Below are 27,919 nucleotides of genomic sequence, written 5' to 3'. Positions count from 1 at the left end.
TTACCAGCACCCAGCTCACCCGGCCACCGCTGGGCAGTCAGTGCCACAGGCTTTGGTTATTTGGTAATGATGAGGCCTCCCCAGAGCCAACAGAGCCCTGGGCTGGGAGCCAGGACAACCGGGTGGGAGTCCTGGCATGAGGCTGCCTGGGCCATCGTGAACTCTCTCACCTCCTCCCCTCACTGATGAAAGACTCATGGTCTCCAAGGGGGGTTGGGGGCTCCTGGGAGCGTAAACAGCAAGGCGCAGCCCCCGCCTAGAGAAAGAGGCTGTGCGTGCTCTAGGGGCACTAGGGGCAGTAAAGGGCAGCATCCTTGGGCTTCTGCTCTGGGGCACGGTGTGACTGCAGGCCGAAGGACACTCTGTTAGGAGGCCCCAGCAGAGCAGGGATGCGAAGGAGAGAGCCGCATTTCGGACCTCCAAGCCTCAACCATGAGCGAACGTGGAGAGAGCTGCATTTTGGGCCCCCAAGCCTCAACCATGAATGCACCCCTGTGTGCACCGCTCTACGCAACTCCTGCATCTGGATGGCCCTCGTTCATTGGCTGGCCCCTCCCCTTCGCCCTCACTCACCGGCTGGCCCCTCCCCTTCGCCCTCACTCACCGGCTGGCCCCTCCCCTTCGCCCTCACTCACCGGCTGGCCCCTCCCCTTCGCCCTCACTCACCGGCTGGCCCCTCCCCTTCGCCCTCACTCACCGGCTGGCCCCTCCCCTTCGCCCTCGTTCACTGGCTGGCCCCTCCCCTTCGCCCTCACTCACCGGCTGGCCCCTCCCCTGAAGCAGTGACCTCAGGGAGGCCACCTTCCTTCTGAGCGTCTCACCTTCCTCATTTGTAAAATGGGCAGAGTAGGCCCGTCCTCCAGGGGCGGTGAGGACCAGGTGAGCCAAAGCATGGAAAGCATCTAGGGTGGCGAGAGTAGCTGGGTGGCCCCCAGACCCCTGGCCTGAGTGTGGCTTTGGCTTTGCTGTTCGGGGAGCCCTGCCAAGCACCCCCAGACACCTTCATAGCCTCCCTCTGAGCTGCCCCCCGCAAAGGGGCAGGGGCTGAAAACCACCAGGCCAATGTCAGTGACCCTGTTGAGCATGCGGGCTTGAGGAGGTAGAGAGACACAGATAGAGACAGAGAGACAGAGACGGACAGAGACACAAAGACGGAGACAGAAAGAGACAGAGGCAGACAGAGACAGACACAGACACAGAGACACAGAGACAAAGAGAGAGATAGAGACAGACACAGTCACAGACACAGAAAGACAGAGACAGACAGAGACAAAGACAGAGAGACAGAAACAGAGAGAGATACAGAGATTCAGAGACAGACACAGACACACAGAGACAGAGAGATAGAGACAGAGACAGAGAGATAGAGACAGAGACAGAGATAGACACAGACACAGAGAGACGGAGACAGACAGAGAGATAGACAAAGAGACACTGAGAGACAGAGACCCAGAGACATAGAAAGACCGAGGGAGAGGAAGCCGGAGAGCCGGAGCGGGGCTCCTTGCTGGGAGCAGGCCTGGGCTGGGGAGCAGGGCTGCCCTTGAACTGGGGCTCTCAGCTCTAGCTGGGAGGAGCAGAGGACTTAGTTTGTGCCCATCCTTGTACCTGGGAGAGCAGGAGGCCACCTGTGACCTAGGCTGGGCTCCCAGGGACAGCCCAGGAGGCTGGTTGGGCTGGAATCTGCTAACTGCCTTGTCCCAGGTGAGTCAGGTCCCTCTCCAGGCCTCAGTTTCCTCATCTGTAAGATGGGATGGCTGGGACACTGCCTAACTTTGTCTTGCAGGGGCGAAGGACAGAATGCGAGTCAGGGCTTCTCCCAGGGGTGCTGGCAGCCAGCTGAGCTCCCATGGGAAGTCCCAGGGCTGCGGTGTACAGCAGAGACAGACAGAGACCAGCCACACAGCAACCAACATTAGCTGCTCGCCAGAGGGGTGCCAGTAAGGTGAAGGACAAACGGCAAGCCCCTGTGTGTCCCCAGAACCCCAGATGGGCCAGCACGAACCTCAGGAAAAGACCACACCCCCTCATGCCGCCCCCACCCCCAGCATCCATGGAGGTTTTACCTGCAGAAAACAGCAACGAGAAGAGGACGGCGAGCACGTTCAAGGACTGCTGGCCACAACTGGTCATCGTTTGGCTTGCATTGATCCGTCCAGAGCTGCCTGTTTAATGAGAGCCAGGAGAGGCTGGGTGTAGGCTGTCTCGCCTGACACCAGCTTTGCTGCCCACGGCGGGGGACGGGCAGGCGGGCAGTGGGCAGGAGAGCGAGTTTGTCGGGAGTAGAGGCCGCGTGTGGACGATGGAGACGCCGCTATCCAATTTCCTTTCTGGAATGAATGACCTTCCCCCACAAGCCAACTGTCACCTCCTTTTCTTTTCATGGCAAAATGAGACTTAATCAAAGGAGGACGGATGGCTCAGGTGGTGGAAATGACCGGCAGGCAGATGCTGGTGGGCAGGCGCCAGAGTTGCAGGACTGAGGATGCCCGGCCTGGCTTGGCCACCTCGAGGAGCTTACAGGACCCAGGTCCCCCACTGTGTCGCTAAGGTGGAGGGGTTCATGGAAGTCACCATTAACCCCTATGCACCATAACAAGTATGCACGGAGCCAGGCAGCTTCCCAGGCACGAGGCACACAGCAGTGCATGAAATAGAAACGGTTCCTCCCTGGAGCCCCTGTGTTCTACTCAGGAAGGCTGACAACACGCAAACAAATGAATGTTTAAAACGCTCTGAGCTTCTGAGTACATACCCTAAGGCGCAGAAAACAGGGACTCGAACAGATACATACACACACCCGTGTTCCCAGCAGCATCCTTAGTCAAAAGGTGGAGGCAACGCATGTGCCCATCGGGGGATGGATGGGTGGCCCGTCACACAATGCACATTACTTCCCAAAAAAGGAGGGAAACTATGATACATGCTACAGCAGGGGCATCCCAGAGGGAATTATGCTCATGAACTGGCGAGGCACCGAAGAACACAGACCACGAGATTCCACCTACACAGGGTCCCTAGAGGAGTCCCACTCACAGGGGATTTGTCATCGGGTCACAAGCAGAATGGAGGGTGCCAGGGGCTCAGGGGAGGGGGATGAGGAGTGAGTGTTTCATGGGTACAGCCTCTCACGTGCAGCCTGCTCCCAGGAAAGGCTGGGTTGGGTCCACACGAGGAAGCTCACCTGCATACCTGGGGGCGGGGTCTGATGTGAGGATGGTGGGGCCTGGAGAGCCCTGAATCCCACCCAGGTGGGAGACCCTGAGGACCTCCTGGCCTGGCTGAGCCACCTTCCCATCCCCCAGCCCCACCTCCGCCATCTGCAGAGCAGACTCCCTGCCCGCTCCATTCTGTCCACGCCAGGTGAGGCCCTCCACCCCCCGGGAGGATGGTTTCAGAGTTGAATACACAGTGCAGGGATCTGTTACCAGACCACACATTTCTGAAAGAAAAGATGGTGGAAGACAATGCGCAGCCCAAAGAAACAAGCCCCTCTGCTTGCCTAGACTGTCCTGGCACCTGCTCTGGGCCCCAGGAGCCAGCCAGCGGCTGCCTTGCCCTCCAGAGCTCATAGCCTGGTCAGGGAGAGCAGAGGGGACACCAACCTGGGTCCCAGGGCAGCTCCGAATGCTGCTTTACTTGGAGCAGAGTTAGGGCTCAGGGCAGGCAGAAGGGAAAGCCACTCAGGCCTCCCAGAGGTTGGAGACTTCGGAGTGAGGAGACAGGGCAAAACTCGAGGCCAAACGCATAGCGCTCATGGCCTGGCCCTGGCCTAGGCCCTGCTGCTGCAGCCTTGGTCTCCTCCCCTGTAGCATGGGCATCGTGGCGGGAGCTGGACGTCAGGTGCTGACCTTGTGAAGTCTGGTTTGCCAGAACAAGGGAAGGGACTGTCAGGATTGTAAAATGCCACTAGAACGCAGGCCCCTAACACTAAACTTACTCAAGCTTACTCATCTCTTCCTCTGGGGAGGGGCCCCTCCCATCTACCCGCAGGTCTCTCTGCTCCCACCGCTGCCCTACTCATCCCTGGGGGCTGTAAGCTGCTTAATGGCTCTGAGCCTGGGCCTCCTCCCAGCCTCCTTCAGGCCCCCCTGGGAGGATGAGCCCAGGTCAAGCATCCGGGAGTACTCAGGAATGGATTTCTCCTGCGGAGTCCTATGGATCAGCCCTGGAAAATGAGCCACGGGAATGGAGAGTGTTGGGACCTCTGAGATGCCTCCCCCATGCTCCATTCTACAGATGGGGACGCCAAGGCCCAGTGAGAGTTGAAACAGGTCCCCAGACTCCAGCTCCTCTGGCCCCCGTAGGATGGGGCTGCCCCACTTCTGTGGCTGGGGCTCAGCTCCAAGAGCTGGTAGGTTTGTTGAGTGAATGAGGAGGATCTGCCTCAGCCACAGGCCTGGCCCCTGCTCCTGCTGCTCCAACTCCCTACAAAGCCCTGAGTGTACTGGCTGATGTTGGGGGGCTGCTGCTCACCCCTGGGGGGTGCCCTCCCTTCACACCTAGGAGTCCAAATCCTGTACCACTTTAGAAGCTGCTCCAGTATGACCTCCTCCAGGAAGCCTGCCATGATTCTATCAGCTGGAAAAAGTTTGCCCTTCCGCTGAGGCCTAGAGTTTTCCACCTCTTCCTTCATTCATGTGTTAATTCATTTATTCATTCACTTATTCTCTCAACATCCACTTGCTGACCTGCACTTGGGGCCAGACCCTGGGATGGGCTCTAGGAACACAGCAAAGGTGAGTCCCTGCCCTCAGGGAGCACAGACAAGGATGCCCAGCAGTTTCCTGTTATGCGATTCTTCCCAGAACCTCTTCTACTAGGTCATGAGGGTCCTGGCCAGGGTTGGCCCTCAGCCCCCGATCTGCTGAGCAGACCCCCACCTCTGCCTTCCCAGACCCAGGGTCCACAGCTGGAGAGGCCTTTATGCTCCTGGGGGATGGTTCCAGAGATGAACGCACACTACACAGATGTGCTGTGAGACAATGTGGTTCTAGGAAAGGACGGTGTGCAGCCTGAAGCCGGGGGCTGGGACTTAGGAGTTCCATGGACGGGGTGGGAATTCCAGCCCTGCGGGACACCAGCCTTGGGCGCTGAGGCACACCCCGTGGTCATGTGGGTTTGCACACTGCAGGTGTCCCTGCCACAGCACACTGTGGTTGCACTGGTCCCACGTCCAGCCTGGGCTTTCCTTGGGGGTCTGTTCAGCATCCATGGCCTGGCTGTGCCCCCAACCCCCCTGTCTGGCCTGAGATGGGTCAATGTACAATCAAAGCTGCAGCCTGTATGCTAGACAAAAGCCCTAGGGGCGTGTGGGGATCTCTGGATGAAGGGGTTAGGGGGCTTCTGCATGAGGAGGTAGGGGCTGCCCTTACTCCCCAGGCCCCCAAGGCAGCTCAGGGCCAGAGCTGAAAGCTGAATCCTCAGTAGAAAGAACAACCCACTGTGTGTCACGAGAAGTTACCTAAGTAAAAATTCCATTTCTAATGATCTGAGACAGCAAAGCTTAGAAGCCAACCTCCCCATTCCAAGCTAGGTCAGAAAGCTACTTTGGAAACCTCTCCGGGCCTTGGGGACCAGCCAGCTGCTATGATCCCAGTCAGGCTTCCACGAGGCAGCCAGCCTCAGGGCCACGAGTTCAATAGCACCGATGTTCACAAGGCCAAAGCCATCACCTTGGGTCCCTCCGTGGGGTGTGCAGAGGGGGAACTGAGCTCGGGGAGCTGTGATGACGATGGGTGTGCAGAGGGCACCTGGGCTCGGAGAGCTGTGATGACGATGGGTGTGCGGAGGGGACCTAGGGTTTGGGAGCTGTGATGACGATGGGTGTGTGGAGGGGACCTGGGCTCAGGGAGCTCCGATGATGATGTCATGTGCGGAGAGGACCAGGGCTCGGAGAGCTGTGATGACAATGGGTGTGTGGAGGAGACCTGGGCTCAGAGAGCTGTGATGGTGACGGGTGTGTGGAGGCGACCTAGGGTTTGGGAGCTGTGATGACGATGGGTATGCGGAGGGGACCTGGGCTCGGAGAGCTGTGATGACGATGGGTGTGTGGAGGGGACCTAAGATCTGGTAGCTGTGATGATGATGGGTGTGTGGGGGGGACCTAGGGTTTGAGAGCTGTGATGTTGATGGGTGTGTGGAGGGGACCTGGGCTCAGGGAGCTGTGATGATGATGGGTGTGCGGAGGGGACCTGGGCTCGGAGAGCTGTGATGACGATGGGTGTGTGGAGGGGACCTGGGCTCGGAGAGCTGTGATGACGATGGGTGTGTGGAGGGGACCAGGGCTCGGAGAGCTGTGATGACGAAGGCGTGTGTGGAGGGAACTAGGATCTGGGAGCTCTGATGATGATGGCGTGTGCGGAGGGGACCTGGGCTCAGTGAGCTCTGATGATGATGGCATGTTACACCACTGGGCACCATCACCTGAGAGGCCCCACAAATGAGGTCTGTGGGACATCACTCCGGCAGCCCAAGAACAGGCCTGGAAGGGCGTCCGCCATCCTCCAACCTCCTGTGGGGCCCTGCACTGCCTGTAACCTGGGGCTGCTAACCTGGGCTGGCTCACACTGGCAGAGTTCATGGTGTGCCAGGCTGAACCCTGGTATTTACCGCACTGTCTCAGGTGACCCCCACGTCAGCCTGAGGAGGTGGATCACCAAGCTCCCATCTCAGAAGGGGGAAGCTGAGACTCAGAGAGGTGAAGTGACTTGCCCAAGGTCACACAGCCACTCAGTAGCAAAGTTCACTCTACCTCATGGCACTGAAAAAGCTTCTGACGCCTCCCAAGGACCCCCAGAAAGCACATTTACCACAGAGATTAGACTTATCCTCCCGGGTTCTATTTCTCTGAAAATTGGTAAACTGCCTAAGATGGTAGTCCGTGGCCAACAACAAAACTGAAACAATTGGAAGAACATTCTGGCAGAGTGGGATGTTCCTGAACGCTCATTTGACCACGGCCAGAATCACAAGTCAGGCATGCATCTCTGCTGGCCACCCCTTGGGTCAGCCTGGGACTGCTGTTCGGAGATTTAAGGATTATTTTTAAACACTGAACTTGGTGAGGCTGGGGAAGGAAAGGAAGGAGGGCACGTGAAGAGAAACAGAGCTGGGAAGATGAATTAAACCCCACCAGGAACAGCAACGGATCTGTTTTTGTGTCAGCCAAGCTCGGCAGGGCGGGATGCAAGAGGGCCTGAAGGGCGGGGCTAGGACCTCAGGCTCCCACAGGCCTGGACGCTGGCCTGATGCCTGGAGACCCCCCACAGCATTGGGGGCTTCCCGCCAGCCCCTCCTCAGCCCACCACGCCCCACTTTTGGGCACGAGCAAGCACACCTCCAGCCCATTGCAGGACTGGGTCTATGGCAGCAGGGCTTGGGGGTCGAGCTCTCTGCCTGGGGCCAAGTCCTGGCTCCACCTTCTGTATCCACATCCCATGTGACCTGGGGTGACACCTGAGCCTCAGTGTCCTCAGCCCTAGAATGGGGATGAACATCGGCAACTAATTCACCAACTAAAGGAAGAGAGGCATCGAAGCCTTGGACAGCCCTGGCCATGTGCTTCTTGCTGCTGCGGTCTGGTCTCTGACTCTGCCTCTTTCACCAACCCAAGCCCTATGGCCCCTAGAGTCAGCTTTCCCAAGTACCCACCTAATCACCTACCTGACTTCTTGGGTTCAAGGCTGTGCTTTTACCTGAGGCCCCTTGTGGCCTGGCCCTGTGGCCCTGTTGCCCTCCCTGTTCCTGGAGCTTCAGCCCTCTGGGTCTGTGGTGCCACTGGGCCTTTACTCATGCCATTCCGCTATGCTAGGACCACCCTTCCCTCTCCAAATCCGCAGCCTGGAGGCTCATCTGGGGTGGTCGTCTCTCAGGGCAGCTCTCCCGCTGTGATTCTCCCACTCCCCAGGTGAGCTTCTGACACTCTGACTTCCCCCCTCCCCAGGGTGGTCTCGGCCTGTCTTGAGGCTAGGGCAGGGGCTGGGTGGGGTTCACCCGGGGCCAGCATGGGCAGCAGCACTCTGTGAAGCCTGCCCGGTTTGTGTCCTAACTTGAGAGAGAGCTGGGAGAACGGAGCATGGGCAGCTGAGGGTGGCAGAACCGGGACCTCTGCCCCGGGATCGGCCCTCTTTAAACAAGGATGACGCTCGGGCCTGAACCCCACAGGATGGAGAACAAAGGACACATGGCCTGTTCCCTAAACGTGTCCCACCTACTCTACTGTCGTGCGGGGCGGGAGGCTGACCTTGGGGTGAGGATGGGTCATGCCCAGCATTCTGGGCATGAAGCGGCTGGTGGCGGCACTCAGGAGTCCAGGCCTTTGCCCAGCTGATCCTGCCCCTGGACATCCCTTTCCCCACGTTGTATGTCCAAATTGAACCTGCCCACGGGACCTGGCTCAAGTGCCACCTCGTACACAAGCAGCCCCGGTTAGCCGCCCTCCTGACCCCACTGTTCAGGGAGCGGTTTCTCTCCTGGTCGCCACTCAGGGATCACCTAACGAGTCTCTACTGTGGACCAGCAGTGTTGGGCATGGGGCATTCCTGCTGCCATGAGCCTTACAGCCTGGGGGGAGGCGGTCACAGACAACAGATTACGTAATGATCCGTAATTCTACGTAGGCACGATGATTAGCAGTGGTAGCATTAGCACGGATTAGCAATTCAACAGGGCACGGCTCTCTGGAGCCTCACCAACAGTCCTGCGGGTAGGCAGCGGCCTAGCAGAAGGGCAGCAAGTACAGACAAGGAGACGGGGCTAGCAGCTGCAGAGCACCCAAGCCCCGGGCGGAGCACGGCGCACAATGCTCCCCGTTCCTCACCCGTTCCCTTCCCACCCAGCCCTATGCCGCACCCTCAGTCTCCCTGTTACACAGATGGAGAATGCGGGCCTCAGAGAGGGGACTCAAACCCCGGGGTCTGCTCCTGTGTCCTGTCTCTACGACTCATAAGAGTGTTTACCCCGCAGGCAGCACTTGTGTGCATGCCTCTCTCCACACAGCACACACAGCACACACACACGTGTGCACACATGTGTCATCAGGGATGTTTCACCTCCGCAGGTTTCCCAGTCTCCAGGGTCTTTCCTCGGTAGTGCAGACCTGATCCTGACTTTGTGAACTTCTGTTTTCAGGACATCCACTTACAGGTTATGAAATCTCACTCCGAAACGCGAAGTCCAGGAATAAACACTTCGCGAGGCTCCATGCCTGTGTATGAAGTGAGATCAAAGCGCGTCTTCGTGACCCCTTCGTACCTGCGGGAGGAAGCGGCAGGAGGGAACTAGGACATCTTTCCTCGCTGTGCCGGCCAGGACTGAGGCAGCCGGAGTATATGGCTGGAGAAGGACAGACAGGCAGCCGTTCACCTGCAGCTGGGGTGCTGGGCTCCACAGCTGACAGCGAGCGAGAAGGGCCAGCACCTCACACCCCAGTAACGGCCAATGTGACCTGAACCCTGCCGACCCAACGCCTAACCCTGCAGCGGTCACATCCCCGAACCCAGCCCTGCTGAGACCATTTCGTTTTTGCTCATCTCTGTGGGCAGCACAGGCCTGGCACGTAGTAGGCCCTTTATAAACACATGTTAATTAGTTGAATGGACATAGGCAATGATCATCTCCATTTCTGAGATAAACAAACCACAGATCAGAGAAACTAAGTGATTGCGCAGAGCTGGAGGGTGGCAGGGTTGCAATCTGAACCCAGGTCTGCTCAACTCCAAACAGGGTGCTGGGGGCGACCACATAGGCTTTGCAGCGAGTCTCCCTGGCCTTGGGTCAGAGTTTTATCACTAACTAGCTGGGTGATCTAGGGCAAGTTACTTCACTGATTTCCGTTTTCTCATCTGTGAAACGGGAGCCGTGCTCCACACCTTGCAGGTATACCAAAGATAGAAAGGACCAGAAGCTAGCAGGGCACCCAGAACATTAGCGGTTGATCCATAAAGGGTTCTTACCTGCTGTTACCCACTCCACTATTCCCAAAGCTGATGGTTTAGGTACCAGAGAGTGTCCTGTGCCCCTTGGCAAATGAAAGTGTGTTTGAACTCCATGTCTACGTCTGATTTCCCCAGTTCCTCTTTCCATGCTTTGCCTGTTCCTTTACTTGGCCCTGATTTCCCTCTGCCTTATCTGTTGGTTTACTGCTTCCCTGCCTGGTACGAGTTCTTCAAGGGTGGGAAATTTTGTGCCTCTGCATTGCCCCACCATGCTTTGCACACAGTAAGTGCTGAATAAATGTCTGCTGGCCATAGAGTAGGAACTCCATTAGCACTCATTGGCCTGATTTGTTTTATTGCAAAGAGCAAACTTCCAGATGGGAACAGCAGAGATCCAGGCAGGAGATCTCCTTCAGCTGAGACAGGGCCTCCACTTTTATGGCCACCACCAGGAGTGACCGTGGGCCATCAGCCCTGGGTGGAAGCCCCTTACTTTAGCCTAGAACTCAACTCCAGGGCTCTGGTGGGACAGGCTGCCCTGAGTCCGAGGCAGCCGAGGTGGGCCAGCTCACACCCCCCGGGCCCCCACTGTGCCCCTACCAGGCGGGTAAACGACTTGCTCCATGGGGCTACTCTCAGGGTCAGGGCCACAAGGAGAAGCACACTGCCATGAAGGGTGCTGGCCTGGGTGCTGGAATCGGGAAGGCATAAAGGTGACCACCAACCTGGAAACCTCTCCTATCTCCCCAGATCCCTCCGTCAGTGGATAAACATTACAGTGTATCCCCAATAAGGCTCTTGTCCCTCACTGACACCTTTCCCCGCTGACTCCACCATGCCCCAGCCAGCCGGGCTCTGGGTCCAAGTTACAGACTCAGCTGTTCCAATGTTTTCCCCTTTTGAGCCCCTGGCCTGGACCAGTTCTGCACCCATCAAGTTCTCTGGGTGTGCTACTCTCTTGAATGTTGGAAGTAGGCACTGCTGTGATCCCATTTTACAGATAGGGAAGCGGAGGCCTGGCGAAGAGGGGACTTGAGCAAGAACACACAGCTGAAAGGGGCTTAGCTGGAAACCCCAACCCTGCTGGAGGCCCTAGATGCCCCACTGTCCTCCTCGGGGCCACACTGGGTCACAGGGCAATGGGCTCCAGGCCAGACTCAGTTTCCTCCCCTATTAAGGGGACAGCTTGGCTGAGACAATCGTGGGCCTTCTGCAACTCAACAACCCTTTGTTTCTCTCCGTCCTCCTGAATTATTTGGTTGCACCATGGAGATAAAACAACCCCTGGAAATCCCAGAGGCATTTTTTTTCCCACTGGAGAAACACAAAAATATCACATGAAGAATGAATCACTTAAAGTGTCGGGGCAGGAAGAGGAAAGACAGGCACGGCACTTGCCTCGGTGGGCGGGGGCGGGGTGGCCCTGGGTTTCTCTTCAGCTCCCTCCGCCTCCCTGGTCCCTAGAACCCCTTCCTCACTGGAGTGAAGAAAAGCCAAAGCCCTGAGCCTCAGTTTCCCAATCTGTAAATGGGGACAACATACCCACCTTGAAGGGGTATTGGGAGGGGCCAGTGCATTCATTCATTCATTCATTCATTCATTCATTCATCTATTCGCTTATTTCATACCAGTGTGATGCTGGACTGGGACTGCAGACTCTGAAGTGGGCTGAACAGACCCACCTCACCCCCATGAAGCCAACGAAACACCCTCCAGGCCATGACTAGGGCGTCCTGAGAGCACTCCCTAGGCCTTCTGCAGCTCTCAAGCCATGCCGGACCCTGCCCCGAGCCTTTGGCCTTCTCTCCAACCCCTCTCTGTGCAAGGCTCTTGACACAAGGACACCGAGGTGCAGAGTCGGCCAGCAACTTGCTCAAAGTCACACAGCAGGTAGGTAGTAGCGCCAGCATCTGTGTACCCCCGCAGGGCTCCCGCCCCTCTCGATCAGAGCCTGCTCCCCCTCTTACCCCACTGGCACAGCTGTCACCCTGGCCCCGCCCATTCTTCAGTGACTGGGAGTCACTTAGCAGCCTTGCCTGGCTTCTCCCTTACATGGAGTGCTTAGCCAGGGCAGGGACCCCAGGCCCAGCGTGAAGGAACAGAGGTGCCCCTGCACAGTGAGGACCTGGAAACCTCCACAGGCTGCTCCTTACCTGCCGAGCCCTGTGACTGAGGGACCAGAAGCCTTCCCCGCTGGCTGCGGTCTCCCTGCAGCTGCTGGCCTCTTCCCTGGCTCCTGGTTGCCACCAACCCTAAACCCCAATAAAAGGAGAGCAACTTGGTCGGGCCTTGTATAGGCAAAAGACTGTTTTCCAGCACAGGCTGGCTTGTGTGTGCTGACAAGAATTCAGCGTGCTCCTCGGGGCGGGGAGTGGGGTCAGGGCGCTGAGTCAGCCCTGCAGGAGTCCAGCTCCCGCCTTGGCCTAGGGCCGCCACCTCCCAGGCCCAGGATGGCAGCGGCTGCTCCCGCAGTCCCCACGCACTCCAGGCTCTGGTCTCACTGCCTTGTGCATCCTCAGAGCACCAGCAAGAGCCCCATTTTACAGGTGAGTAAACTGGAGACACTCCCTGTGAGATCCCACAGCTAGAAGCAGCAGAGCTGGGGCTCACACCGAGGCCACGGGGCTCCAGGTGCACACCTCGGCAGATGCTTGGCACACTACATGTGGGTTCCTTCCCGTGGCCCTCAGTCTCTGTTGGGCAACGGAGGTTAGTGACACCACTGCACAAGCCCCTCTGGCCAGCACTGCCCGGCGAGGGGTGTGGGTAAAATAAACGGTCCCCACCCCAGCCCACAGAGGGTGTGTGGCACCCGCCTGACTCCAAACTGGGCTGACCTTCCTGCTGTTGCCCCCCCTACCCCTGGCCTGTCCCCACCCAGCAGCAGAGGGTCCTCCCTGCCAGTAGGAATGGGGTGGGAATGGGGCAGGAATGGGGCGGGGGGTGCCCACACCTGCCACTGTTTGAAACACATCAGTGGCTTCCATGACCGTCTGGACTCAGCACAGGGGCCTGGCTGGCCTCTGCAGCCACATTTCCTGGCTGCCAGGCACTCCCCTAGCCCATGGCCGTCTCCCACCCCCGGGCCTTCATGCATCGTGGTACCTCAGCGGCGCCCTTGGCTGGCTTCTGGGTGGCATTTAAACACAGCCATAAAGGAGGCCAGCCCTCCTCTGCCTCCCACCCATCCCTGGAAGCCTGCCCATCCTGAGACAGGCCAGAAATAAACCTCCTTTTTCCATTCCTTTTGGTGGACAGAGAGCGAGTTCAGACTGGTCTGGGTGTCCCTTATCTAGCCACAGTCCCGACAATGGCAGCCCAGAGCGATGGGTGCCACGATGGGAAACCAGGGGTCTGTGGGCGCCCAGAGTGCCCGATGCAGCCTGATGGGGTAGGGGGCTGGGGGTGGGGGTGGTATTTATTTAATCTTCATGATTAGGAGGTACTCTGATTATCCCCAATTTACAGATGCGGAAACTGAGGTGCAGAGTTTCAGTAACTCGCCCTGGGCCGCCTGGCTAGGGAGTCAGACCAGGGGGTCTGGCATGGACACCTGAAGGATGAGTCGGGCAGCGGGGCGGGAGTGGGGGGGGGAGTGTTCCTGTCAGAAGGGGACAAGGCACACAAAGTCCCTCCTGCCTCTTGTCTGGGGCTCAGCACAGCAGCAGAGAAACAAAAGGGCTCTGAGCTTGGGGTCTGAACATGGGTTCAAGTCCCGGCCTTGCCACTTCTCAGCTGTGTGATCCTGGGCACATTTCTCTGTCTCTCTGAGCCTGGGCTTCCCTGTGGATTTTGTTATGGTTCAAAGCAGACCTCCTGTGCACCAGATCTGGAGCACCTATGACATAGCAAAGTATGGGTCCGCCAATGACACTTACTCCTTGCAATCACCCTACGAGGCAGGAATTTTAAAAGTTCACCTTTGACAGAGGTTAGAAGCACAAAGACCAGCCTGCCTGGCAGACTGGGCCGAGGGCCACTTGGAGGGAGGGTAATCCCAGTGCAGGCTCAGGGAGGCCACTGTGACCACATCCTCTTGCACGGTGGGTCCTTGCCTCAGCGACTGTGGGGGAGGAACAGCACCAACATTCCCTCTCGGCCAAGGGGACCAGCTTCTAGAAAGCTCACAGCAGCGCTATGGAAAACCCTGGAGACAGCCCTGGAGACGGCCCAGTGGATGAATAGGAAAATGCATGATATTATGGCCAAACACCAGAACACTCTTCAGCTACCCAAATGCACTGCGGCCGCACAGAACGTCACAGGGCATCTCAGCGCTATGAGGCTAGAGAGAAAGTAAAGTCTCCAAAGAGGAAGTTCAGCATAGTACCCTTTCTAGAAAGCTAAAAAGAACTGTAAATAAAATGTACTTTTTGAGGGCACATCTGGCGATAGCGAGGCATACAGGGGGATGTGGGGTGAAGTGGGCCCTGCTGGGGGGTGCACAGGCTGACACTCCTGCCCTCATGCTGGGGGATGGGTCAAGGATGTTTCTTATACTATTAACAAACAAACAAGTAAATAAAGAAGTCTTGGCAAGGACCACTGAGGGAGAATACCAGGAAGCAGGGAGAGAGATGAGCCTGAGTCCACGGCCCGGAGTCCAGAAAATAAAATAGAAAATCAAGGTTCAAAATCTATGTAAAGGAAAACAATGATTACAGTATCCCCCAGCCCCGTCCACTGCACGCAGGCCCACCTCTCTGGGCAGCTGAGACTCACACGGGGGCCTGGGTGGAGACTGCAGAAGCTGCTTCGTCCTGGCTGGGGGTCCCTGAGACAGCAGCGTTTTTTTCCAGTTCACAGTCCCAGGTTGCTGGGCGTGGTGCCAGGATTGTCTAATTCCAGTAGGGAATCAGCATGAATTCCCAGCCTCCTCCTATTAAGCCCATAGACACCTTGTCCCTTTGAGACCCTACCAATCATACATGCTCTGTGCTTCAGTTTCCCCATCTGTAAACTGAGGATACCGGGCCATATAACATCCTCCTGTATTTCCGTGTTTTGAACTGAGCTGGTGGCCCCACATCACCTGGGCCACAGAATCACAATGCTGCTTCTTATGCTGTCATTACCTGCCTGGCGGGTCACCTGCCTCGAGGAGGCTTGGTTTCTTCCTTTGTGGATGGTGCCATGCCTCCATCCTGGCCCCTCCAGGTCATGGGGAGGATGACTTGAGACGAAGAACACGTAGGGCCCTGCCTGAGCCACTGCTGGGGAATTGCTGCCTCCTTCACAGGCTCACAGGCAGCAGTTCCCTGACCTCAGGTGATTCCACAATGGCAGGATGGGTCTCTATCTTGGCCCTCAAAGGATTCGCAGTCTGGGGCAGGGAGGGACAGACATCACACAGTATAAACCACCCATATCGATGTGGAGTAGGGCGATAATAACCCCCAGGGGCCAAGTGCTCTCTGCAGGGCCCTTGACAGACCTGGTCTCCCACACATCATGCTCCTGCAACAGGACATGTCGTTCTGTGACTTGCCCAAGGTTACAAACAGCAGGCCCCAGCGTGGAATCCAGATTTGGAGCAGACCAAGCCAGGGAACCCAGCTGGGACGTGGTGCACCCTGGGGAGAGGGACCTCGGTCAACGACGCAGGATGCGGTGGGACTCGGCCAGAGCTTACTAGCTTGGGACCTCAGAGAAGTGAGAGACCACTCTGAGCCTCAGTTTCCCCAGCTATCTAATGGGGATGGTACCCAGGGTAGGCCAAGATGAACTAAGAGATCCCCGGAAGTGGCTGCACCAGGGCTGCACAGACCTGTAGGATCAGAACCAGGGTGGGGGCCGAGGGATCTGCATCAGTCCCAGCTTTCCAGGGCGTTCTGATGCCCACTGAAGGAAGAGCTGCTGGGCCAGCTTTGCAAGCCTCCCAGTCTTTGTCCACTCTGCAGTTGTAGACAAAAAACAGCTGTAGAGAATCCTACATGAATCAGTGATGGTGTGTTCCAATAAAACTTTATTCACACAAACAGGCAGCCCCAGTTTGCAAACTTCTGGGTGAGATCATTGCTACCCCAAGCACAGCCCACAAACCAGCAACCCTGGCATCTCCTGGGAGCTGTTGGAAATGCAGGCTCTCGCGCCACCCTTCCGGCTGAATCAGAGGCTGTGTGCTAACCCATTCCCCAGCACCTGCAAGTCTGAGACGACCTGGGCTGGAGCCTATAGCAGGTTCTCTGGGCAGCTACCTGGTCCTGCCAGTTCCTTCTGAAGCAGACTAGGGGGCGGGCAGGAGGGGGAGCTGGGGGTTGCTGCCTAGAGAGTTATAACAAACCAAGGCACCAACGCGGCTAATTGGCAGCAGCTGCTGTTTCAACCAGAGACTTGTCAGCTGTGATTAAGCAAAGTTGCCTTTAGGCCAATCAACTTCAAAATTATGCAAATAGAGCTGCAGCGGAGACCACAGGGATGGTGCTGAGCCAGCTCCCCCACCCCTGACCTGGCACACTTAACCCCCCCATCGTCGGCTGGAGGGCCCCTGTCCATCCTCACCACTCCCTGGACCAGTTCCACTACTGGAGGTTAATGAGCCTCCCACCCACACTCTGTGTAATTGGCATGGAAGCTGCTGGGTGGGTGCGATCCAGCTCCGAGAGCCGGGCCAGGATGGAAGGATGTACCTCTCGAATAGATCAGCTGCTACACTGACAGGCAGGGCCCGGTCAGCCACACCGACCCACAGCAAGCCAGGCCTGTCCTTACTCGGGGCAGTCCACACCCAGGAGAACTCCCTGGTGGCAATGGCTGGACAGCGAGGGAAACAGGTGCTTTCAAAGGTGGTAGGAAGCGGCTCTCATTCGCCTTGCCGAGCCTTTGCAAACCCTTGCTGGCCCCTCCAGCTTTCCTAGGCCCAGATGTGAACAGACAACAGTCTCCTCCCACCTCATCTGCCTCCACACCTGTGGCCCCTGACACCCCAAACCTGCTGTGCCGCCAGTTGGACTTCTCAGCTGCCCTGGCCCTGTGGTCTCTGGTCTCAGGTTTGCTGTCCTGCTCTGTGGGCTGTTCCCACGGGGGCCGAATCCCCAGGAAGAATAAACCACTGAATGGTGCATTGCTGGGGGAGGCAAGGAGGGCAGACCCCCAGACACCAGACTTAGAACCCAGAACTGTACCCGCTTCAGACACAGACTCCCCAAGTCCTCTCCGTCACCCCCCACAGCAGAGCAAGCACCAGGCTCCACTTCCTCAGTTGAATCCTTCTCTGCTTAGTCGTCCCCAAACTAGAGATCCGTCCTGATACTGAGTTCGCACTTTGGAAACAACAGGATGGCTAATGAACGTGTCCGCCCTGTCTGCTGAGCACGGGGCCCTCTGACCTCCCCTAGCTGGGCTCTGCCACTGCAGCCTCCTGACACCAAGGGGCTTGACAGGTAGCAGGGACTGAGGGGCAGAGCAAAGCCCCTCCAGGAGAAGGCCCCACACTCAGGCTGGCTGCCCCCTGACCCAGGCCAGCCCTTCCAGGAGCTCACCGTGGGGGGCGGGGAAGTCCAGGGCAGACAAGCCTCTACCGGAAAAGTCCTCGCTGCAGGCCCGATGCCATGCCCCAGCCTTCAAGAGAAGGCCTCCTGCTTTCCAAAAAGGAACGTCCCTTATAACGGGGAGAAAACTGCTACATTACGTAGCATCGGTCGACATCTGGGTAAACGGTATCATGGAAGTCTAATTAGTGTGCTGCTGCTTTGGGGGAGTGTTGGCTCAAAAATTTCTGGGGAATGGAGAGGTAACATCAAAAAGTATTTATGACAGCGCTTCGTCAGCAGGAAAGCAATCAGGACCGGGATGGCAAGTGCAGAATTCCAGGGGCAGGCGGGTGCTGGGCTCAGGCCTGGCGGACGGTGGCCAAAGCCATGGCCAGAGAGAAGACAGAACATGCAGGCTGGCCTCGGGGAGGGAACCCAGCTGGCCCTGTGATCCTGGACATATGACTCAGGCTCTCTCTTTACCTGTGAAGTAGGGTGCTAACCCCCTTTACTTGGGTGATGTGAGGATTAAATGAGATGACATATGTGAAACTCGGAGCCCACGCTAGGTGGTTAGGAGGGGTCAGTCACCAGGGCTGCCCTTTTCCCCCCATCCTCTCCTCAGGCTCAGGGCCTGCTCAATGCTGTCACATAGGTTCTTTTAGGTGAGCAGCACGGTGACCCTGAGAAGCAGGTAAGGGCTGTTCATGACTCAGGTGAGGACACACAGAGGGTCACACAGCTCATAGGTGGCAGACTTGGAACTGGCACCCAGATCTCTGACTTCCCAACACGGGGCTCCCTCCAGGCTGCAGCGCTGGCCATACCTGGCACCACCCACAAGTCCCCAGCGTGGCTAAGGATGGAAGCTCAGACACTTGGGGCTGAAAGGGTCCCCTCGTACTGTGGCTTCACCTCTCATTGTCAGCCAGGGAACCTGCCCAGGGCAGTAGCCCATGAAGACTCCAGGCCACAGAGGCAGAACCAAAGTAAGAGTGAAACCGTGTATAAGCCCTGGCCTCCCATGAGGTGGAGACAGAAGGAAAAGGCCATTCCTTGAGCACCTCCAATGTGTTCAGCACTATCCTGGGTGTTTCACAAGTATCGTCTCCTCCAATGTTCAGAAAAGGAGGGGCTACTGCCCAAGCCGGCAGATGAGAAAACTAAGCCTCAGAGGGTTGCGTTACCTGCTGAAGATCACACAGCTGCTAAGATTCTGGGACTTGGACCTGAGCTGGTTGAGTTTTCAAGCCCAAGTTCTTTGTAGGACTCGGGCTCTTGGCCTTGGCCCTTGGGAATGAAGGGGAAAGAGGAGGGAGCTGCAAGTCCCTAAAATGAAACCACTTCCTCATTACTGGGAACAGCCCCCTCTCCCAGTGATAGGGGAAAAACAGAAGAGATCATTCTGGGATCCACTGGTCCCATTTCCCACCAGTGCCAGATGTCCCCACACTCACAATGTCCTGGCAGACCCTACCCCTGGGCGAACTCCTCCAGCCTCAGAAACTCCCCACACCACAGTGGAGAGGGAGCTGCTCCCTTCGGGGACAATTCAGACCATGTGGAAGGAAGGCTCTGGCTTTCGGCTCTCCTGCCCTTCCCACCACTCCGGTCTGGCCTCACACTGAACATGCTTATTTTAAAACAATCAGCATTTGGCTCAAGTCGTGAAAGATTAAATGTAGGAGTTGTGTTAGGAGGAGTGAGATGCACTGTGCCGGGGAAAGAAAGGGGTCGTCGGTGTGGGAGGCCCCTAAATGTCTCAGACCTAGCTCCTGGCCCCAGTGATGGGCGGCGGGGGTGGGGGGAAATCAGGTCTCGAGGGTGATGGATCTGATTCCAATCCCACCTCCATCTCTAACAGACTATGTGACTTCATTTAAAGCCTCAGTTTCCTTTCTTCCTTCCTTCCCCCCTCCCTTCCTTCCTTCCATCATTTAGGCAAGAAACTTTTACTGAGCACCTACTATGTACCAGCCCTGATTCCATGGCCTGGACTCTGGGGGTATAGGAATGAACTAGGCAGAGACACCTCAACCTTGGCATAGAGAGGCCTTGTCTGGCAGTGTGGGAGAGGGGGACAGAAGGACCTCCCTCAGGGTGCCTGTTGAACACAAACATTCGATCTTAGCCATGTCCATGTCTGAGTTCCTATATGCTGTTGGTTCCTGGAACCAACAGGGATGCTGCCCCTCTGAGACCCCCTATTGTCAGCCCAGAACTGGGCATGGAGGAGGAGGCAGCAGGCATTGGGGATAAGTGGGCCAGGCAGTGGAGCAGGGGGCAGGGAGGAGGTGCGAGGCCCTGGTCAGGGCCTTGGACAGTCCACAAATAAACTCCAGCTCATTCCTCTGCCCAAGTGAGCTTAGAGGGAGAGAAAATAGCTTTCACACTATATTTTCTAATTTTTTTCCACTCCAGTGCTTCTAAATCGATCCAGAACAGATTGTCCAATTGTTTGAATTTCAGGAGAGACGTCTCCTGATCTTTTCCTAGTCCTGCCTAAGATTCTGCCAGGACCCCGAACCCCCCGTGACCCCCTCTTTGGCCCGGCTCCAGCTGATGTCCAGGCTGTCTGGGGCTCGACCCCTGGCCTGTGGACCTATAGGCGATGGAGGAAGGGCTGCACTCCCGGGTGGTGCTCATGCCCAGGGAGGCCCTGGTAGAGCTCGTCCCTGGAGGGGAAGGCTTTGCTTTTGCAGGAAGAGCTGAACTAGCCAGCACTGTGGGGCAGTGGAGTCCCACCAGAGGCTGGCCACAGCCCACCCTCTTCTCCCACAGGGAAAGTGCTTTGGGTTTGGGGCTTAGTCAAGACACAAGCAACTGGGAAGGGGTATCATCGTCCCCTTGATTCCCAGCAGCAAGACAAACAGGCGTCGTCTCGGGCACTGATGGGCCCGGGGCTGCCGGGGGACTGCAGGCATCCAGGGTCCTGCCACGATGGTGGATTAGCAATGTCTAATGGTAGCAATGTCTGCCCCAGGCACAGCAGTGAGAGTGGCAGTGCTCCAACCACACAGTTGCCATCCAGGTCCACAGGGTAATGTCCAAACCCAGTAACTAGCCAGCAATCCAGTAACTAATGCCCCTGCCACCTACCCACTCACCCAGCCATCCATCCATCCATCCATCCATCCACCCACCTCACCCACCCATCCATCCACCCATTCATCCATCCACCCACCTCACCTACTCATTCAGCCATCCATCCATCCATCCACCCATCCATCCACCCATTCATCCATCCACCCACCTCACCCACCCATTCATCCACCCATTCATCCATCCATTCATCCACCCATTCATCCATCCACCCACCTCACCTACCCTTTCATCCATCCATCCATCCATCCATCCATCCATCCATCCATCCACCCACCCACCCATCCACCCATCCATCCACCCATTCACCCATCCACCCATCCATCCACCCATTCATCCATCCACCCACCTCACCCACCCATTCCTCCATCCATCCATCCATCCATCCATCCATCCATCCATCCATCCACCCATTCACCCATCCACCCACCTCACCCACCCATTCATCCATCCATCTACCCATTCATCCACCCACCTATCCATCCACCCATTCATCCATCCATCCACCTCACCTACCCATTCATCCATCCACCCATCCATACATCCACCCACCCATCCACCCGTCCATCCACCCATTCATCCATCCACCCACCTCACCCACCCACCCATCCATCCATCCATCCATCCATTCATCTACCCACCCACCCACCCATCCATCCACCCATCTACCCACCCACCCACCCATCCATCCACCCATTCATCCATCCACACACCTCACCCACCCATTCATCCATCCATCCATCCACCCATTCATCCATCCACCCACCTCACCCACCCATTCATCCATCCATCCATCCATCCATCCATCCATCCATCCACCCACCCATCCATCCACCCACCCACCCATCCATCCATCCACCCATTCATCCATCCACCCACCTCACCCACCCATTCATCCATCCATCCATCCATCCATCCATCCACCCATCCATCCACCCACCCACCTCACCCACCCATTCATCCATCCATCCATCCATCCATCCATCCACCCACCCACCCACCCACCCATTCATCCATCCATCCACCCACCCATCCATCCACACACCTCACCCACCCATTCATCCATCCCTCCACCCATTCATCCATCCATGCATCCATCCGTCCACCAGCCACCCACCCCCGTGCGACCAGAGTCCTCCAGCCTTGGCTTCTGCTCAGCTTTCCACAAGTGCCACGGAACAGCCACTCAGAGCTCCCAGAAGTCTCCCAGACTCATTTCCTAGGCTCTAGATGCATGGTTCCCTCTGCCTCAAATGTCCCTGTTCCCCTTGCTTGTCAACCTGGTCATCTTAGACTCCATCTCCTTGGATGCCGCCTCCTCTGGGAAGGCCCCCTTGATGCTCAGCCCCTTTCCTACCAGCAGAATTGCTCCCCATCCTCTGTCATCACTCACACCTGTGCATTATTTTACAAAGGGCTTGAGTCTGGAGCCAGAACAGGTGACTATGTCCACGAGTCCCTGCAGACTGTGAGCCTGTGAGGACAGGCCCTGTGTACTATCTCAGGAGTGAATAAACCCATGACATGCACCGGACAAGTGGCCTGCCCATGCCTGCCTGCACCCACCCCCTTCTGAGGAGGCAGCAGGCAGCAGAAACCAGCCCCTGGTTGTTAAGATGCAGGGAAGCAGGAACAACCCCAGTGCGGCTCCTCTGTGGCTCCTGCAGGCCCCACACCTTCCCGGGGTGTCTCTCCCCCCCAAAGAGGAGTCAAAGAACAGCCAACGAGTGGAGAGGGTGGGCCCATCGGAGCACTCTGCACGGTCCCTCCTGGGTTCAGACTCCTGCAGGAGGGCCTGCTGTGAACACATTTTACAGAGAAGGAAACCAAGGCAGACAGGAGGCAGGAGGCTGGGCAAAGCCACACTGTATTGAGGGGTGGGCACCGGAGTGTGGTGACCCTGAGCTCCCACACCAGCACCCCTCCTGACCACAAAGTGAATTCAGCCTCCCCAGTAGAAAGAACAGAAGCCACCAGGTCCAAATCCTGGCTTTGCAACGTAGTGGCTCTGTGCCCTTGGGGAATTCACTTTGCCTTCTGAGCCCCTAGTGAGTATAACAACCTGTCCCTGCTCACGGAAAGTTACGAGAATTAAACAAGGTGATGTTGGCAAAGTGCCCAGGATAGGGTTGTGGTGAGCAGGTTAGGGTCTCTCCATCAGGTTGGGGCTCCAAGGGCCTTGGGCAGAGCACTCCCATCCCTGGGCCTGCTTCTGTCCATGAGTTGGAGGTGCTGCCTCACTGCCCCAAGTGCCTCCTCTACCCCTTCCCCGACCCTGTACCTCAGGTCTCCTCAGGAGGGGACGAGAGAGTGCCCAGGCTGATGTTTCATGAGCTCCGCCAGCTCCAAATCCACCCTCTGCTCCCTGTCACCCACTGCGTGGAGCCAACACCTCCCTTGACTTTCAGTTTGACTTTACAGGTTGCAAACCACCTTCAAGTGTGTTATCTTTGCAAGCCAGTCCTCTCCCCGCATTATAGAGGGGGAAACAGAGGTTCAGAGCGGCAGGAGCTTGCCTGTGCTGAAGCTGAGGGAGTCACAGCCTGAACTCAGCTCTGTCCAGCTTCAGAACCAAATTGTGAGGGATACCAAGCAACCTGGGCTCCCAGACTCAGGCCACCATCCCTAGTCAACAAAGATTCATGCAGCAAAGAGAGAGAGATCATGTCCCACTTTGTTGCTCGCATCCTCAAAGGGAAGCCTCTGCCCCCAAACTTCAGCCTCTTCCTTGGCTGCCCTGATCTTAGTTTTATTCATTCACTAATTCATTTATTTGTCCATCCGTCCATCTACCCATCCATGCATCCATCCACCCATCCATCCATCCACCTCACCCACCCATTCATCCATCCATCCATCCATCCAACCACCCACCCACCTCACCCACCCATTCATCCATCCATCCACCCATTCATTCATCCATGCATCCATCAACCCACCATCCATCCATCCATCCATCCACCCACCTCACCCACCCATTCATCCATCTATCCACCCATTCATCCATCTATGCATTCATCTACCCACCATCCATCCATCCATCCATCCATCCATCCATCCATCCATCCATCATCACTTCACTCCCAAAAACCTGTCCAAAGCATGCCAAACCTGGGCTTGATACTATCAAGCTAAACTAGGAACAAGGCGGCCTCCACCCTTCCAGAGAGAGGTTCTCTGACCCTTCACCGCTTCTGTGCCTCCTGGGTGTTTCTGTTTTTAAATGTAGCAGTGGTGACAATAATACCAGTTATATTTACTGAGCACTTACTATATGCCCATCTGCACCAAACACATTCCTTGCAGTAACTCGTTTAAATCCTGAAGAGGTGGATATCATCTCAATTTTTAGATGAGAAAACAGGCTCAGAGCGGTGATGTAATCTGTCCAAGGCCACACAGACAGGAGGAGTGGAGGCTGGGATTTGAACTCTTACTGTCCCTCCAGAGTTTAGGGATAAAACATAACGGTTATCGCTGTAACTAACCCAGCTGTCCCAAATGTTACAATCTCTGCCTCAAATCCTCTCAAGTCACTCACGTTATTATCATCATTATTAGCTCTATGTTGAAAATGAGGATGCTGAGGCTCAGAGGGAAATATGCAGCCCCCACTGGTCACTAGTAAGGGATGGGGGCTAGATCGGAACCCAGGCTCCAAAGCTGGCTCCCACCTGCGTGGTCTGCGGTTGCCATGGTGCTGGGTAGGAAACACCGCCACTGGTCTAACTGCTCACCTGATTCATTTCCTCATTCATTCAACAACCACAGGCATGGCAGTCCCTACTCTAGGGGTCTGGGGATGAGCAGACTTGGTTCCTGCCTGCCTGCTTAGTGGAAGGGCTGCAACAATGTTAACACATTAACACAAAGTTGGTAACAGTATCAAAGTGAGAATACAGAGGCGGGCAAGGTATTGAATCTACACTGTGCTAACTAAGCCTTTTGTATGAATTTATCTTCTCTCGTCTCACAATAACCCATTTTGCAGGTAAAGGAACTGAGGCTCCAGGGGTTATATAACTTGCCCAGGGTCACAAAGTGAGGAGCAAGCAGCGAGGAGACTTGTCTGGGCAGAACCCCAGCATAGCCTCGGGAATTCCAGGCTGCTCTTGGGGAAGCAGGCAGCCTGCCAGGGATCAGCACCCGGAGCCTCCCTGTGGCCCGTTGTCCTGACGATGGGGCTCATCTCAGCTGCATGGCTCATTCCCCAAAGGACTTTCTGTCCTAGGGATCAGATTCCAAGCAGTTGCACCCAGCTGGTGCTACCCTGCCACACCCCAGCCTGGCTCCCAGAAGCCTAAACAATTTAAACAGCAAAGGCCCTGCTGGAGGGCTGGGCACAGTGGCTCATGTCTGTAATCCCAGCAATTTCGGAGGCCAAGGTTGGTGGGTCATCTGAGGTCAGGAGTTCGAGATCAGCCTGGCCAAGATGGCGAAACCCCATCTCTACTAAAAAGACAAAAATTAGCTGGGCGTGGTGGTGCGAGGCTGTAATCCCAGCTACTACTGGGGAGGCTGAAGCAAGAGAAACACTTGAACCCAGGAGGTGGAGGTTGCAGTGAGCCGAGATGGAGCAACGGCACTCCAGCCTGGGTGACAGGGAGAGACTCTGTCTCTTTTTTTTTTTCTGTTTTCTTTTTCTGTTTTCCAAAGAAAAGAAGACCCTGTTGGACCCTCCCTGAGCTGAAGGCTGAACCTGGGCCTTCTGGGGCTTGGGACGATGCCAGACTTCCTGCAAATGGGCAGAGAGAAGCTCCATCAGCACATCTTCTGGACGCAGAGACCGAGGCTCAGAGCCGGCAGCCCCAGCCTGGGCATCGCCGGGACCCAGGTCCTGAAGCCCAGCCCCTCTTGCAGCCAGGGAGTTCGGCTCCCGTGGAGGGAGAAAGGGGCCTTTCTAGACTTTGGAATTCATGTATGTGCTTCTTTAAGTTTTAGAATTTCTATAGGATAACTTACTCTATTTGCTCTCCACCCACACACAGCCCATGAGATCCAGGGCCTTGGGTTTCAGAGCCCCGCCTGGCTGTGACTCTGGCCACCTTGCTTCCCGTCTCTGGGCTCAGCTCTCTCCTTTAGGGAAACTTGGCCTGCCTTGGGCTACCCGAGGGCAGTGGAAAATAATGGATATGAAAGGGCTTTGTAAAAAGCCACATGTCCAGCCAGGTTGTCACAAAGGAACCTTCATAACGAGAAGCCACATCCGTGTGAGACCCACCCCGAGACCTTCCTCAAGCCGCTCCTCCTCCTGAAATGCCCCTCTGCCTTCTCCTACGCACCTTTCAAGACCCAAGCTGAAAGTTACTTCTACCAGGAAGCCCTGCCTGACCCCTCTCAGAGGCTCGTTTTTCTTTAGTTCTCCTGCCCCTCCCCGCGACAGACACACTGCAAAACTCACCAGGGAAGGACCCTGTTTCAAATCGCCCCTCCTCGCCCCCTGGGCCTGGCACCCTGTCCAGAACTCGGTAGGCGCTCCAGAAATGTGGAATGAATGAACGCTAAATGCATCTCTTTTGGTCTGTAAATCCAGCTGCTCACGTACAATTCTCCCGACAAAGGAAAGGAACCCAAAGTGAAAGCAAATCACCATCGTTTCCGTGACAAGCTCCGGGAGCCTCAGAGGAAATTCTCATGCTGGATTATGGAAGGAATTTGCCTTTATTTTTAATTTGTGCCAATATCTAAGAAAACGGCACTTTATTTTGAGCCCATCAGGCAACAACGAGGAGCTTTGGGATCTGGCACAGGAGACAAACTTTCCCAGCCCAATTTCCCAATGCAAATCTCTCCGCCGCGGCAGAGCCGGCCGTCCCCTCCCTCTGCTGGGCACCTCTCTGAGGCTTGCCAGGGAGGAATAATCAGATTATGTAGCTGGGTTTTCAAAGATCACGGTTTGTCTCATTTTCCAGGGAAGTGTGAACAAAAAATTTTTTCCCTCCCAGGGCTCTGTTAAGAGCTTCCAGAACTTAATTCAGTGTTAAATGGGTGTAATTTGGGAAACTCATGCATTATTTCTTAATTTCTGGAAGGAGCGTTTGCACACATCTGTTGGGGTAGGTGTGCGTGCGGGCAGATGGGTGGTGACTGGAGCATGTGTCCCAGATGCGAGGGGAGGGAGAGCAGGCTGGGGGGCATGGGCTGTCGATATAAATGCCCCATGCAGGTTGACGTCGGAAAATACAGGACTAGAGGCATTTACATTTCATCTCAGCTTCTGCTTCTGTGGATGGCCAGGCAGGGAGAGATTCTGAAGCGTTTTCCTAAAAGGAGTGCCTCGGGGGGTTTCAGGGCAAATTTCATCATCTAGGAAATGTTTGTACTACCCCACACCGCCCCGACTCCCCAAAGCTCCTCGAGGCCTCTGGACAATGTCCACCGTGTCTATAATACAGGCTTGAACATCCTTGGCCCTCAAGAACCTCCAGTTCACTGTGTGACCTTGAATGCAGTCCCAGCCCTCTCTCAGCCTCAGTGTCCCCATCTGAATACGGGGAAGCAGATCGGCTTCAACCCCCTCCACCAGCAGCTCCTGGGGCCTCTCCCCATCACAGCACAGCACACGAGGCTCAGGCCTGCTGCTGGCACTGTCTTTGTCTACCGCCCTGCCCACCCCCTTGAGGGCTGTGGAGAGTGGGGTACGCGCGCGCACACACACACACACACACACACACACACACACGCGCGCGCGCATACGCCAGAGACCCTGCCTGGGCCTGGTCTGGCACTTTCAGAGGTACTGTGTCCTGAGGTGCTGAACAAGAAATCCTGGGCTTGTGGGGAGGGGGGACGGCCAGTGACTGGGGAAGTCAGGATGAATGTTTCTGACCTGGCCACAGCTAAGAAGAAAAGGAGGGAGGGGCTCATGATAACTGGAGTGGGGGGACAGAAGGCACATCAGTAGGACCAGCAGGACATCCACAGCCCCGGCTAGAGAATGATTTATTCATAGAGTCATTCATTAAACAGGTTGGCTGGAAGCTGCCCGGAGGTGGGTCTCAACGACCTTGGGGTCTCCTCCACCTCCCCAGGGGGTTCATGCTTAGGGGTCAAGGAATGTGTACCCTGGAGGAAGGCAAGAAGGAGGGAAGGGGTACAAAAAGGGAGGGAGGAAAAGATGGGGCCACCCCCCTGCCAGGCCCTGTGCAGAGTGAGACCAGCGTCTACAGAGTGGGTGTCCCCTACTGTCCCCAGGAGGGCATAACCAGCATGGACAGGGCCTCGGGTCACACTCCTCACTCATCCTGGCTCTGATGTTCAGAACTCTGCCTGTTTAGTGTTTAGGAAATGAGGTCCCACTATTCTTAGGTGTTGACGATTGTTTCAGTAACTTCTGAAAGAGCAGCTGGGCTGAGAGAAGCCCCTCTTGGGGGAGCAGGGGAAGGGGCTCTCAGTTCGCTCTAAGAT

General features: G+C 56.3%; 1 protein-coding gene across 2 annotated transcripts in view; it reads right to left on the bottom strand.

The window, feature by feature from the left end:
- The window catches only part of SHISAL1 (shisa like 1), an 87,465-nt gene that overhangs the window by 55,659 nt on the left and 3,887 nt on the right, over positions 1 to 27,919 (bottom strand). The window contains exons 1-3 of one of the 2 annotated variants that reach the window (XM_015150543.3): positions 12,092 to 12,191; positions 9,146 to 9,255; positions 2,067 to 2,165 (exon numbers count right to left, since the gene is read on the bottom strand). In XM_015150543.3, coding sequence (XP_015006029.1) covers positions 2,067 to 2,133 — 67 coding nt within the window. In that variant the 5' untranslated portion in view covers positions 2,134 to 2,165; positions 9,146 to 9,255; positions 12,092 to 12,191. Of the gene's footprint in view, positions 1 to 2,066; positions 2,166 to 9,145; positions 9,256 to 12,091; positions 12,192 to 27,919 lie in introns of those variants that run through there. The other variant, XM_015150542.3, reaches the window with a different exon arrangement.

The sequence above is a fragment of the Macaca mulatta genome, chromosome 10 (genome assembly GCF_049350105.2).
Source record: "Macaca mulatta isolate MMU2019108-1 chromosome 10, T2T-MMU8v2.0, whole genome shotgun sequence".
In the NCBI taxonomy this organism is placed as follows: domain Eukaryota; kingdom Metazoa; phylum Chordata; class Mammalia; order Primates; family Cercopithecidae; genus Macaca; species Macaca mulatta.
This window is presented reverse-complemented; position numbering and strand designations above follow the sequence as displayed.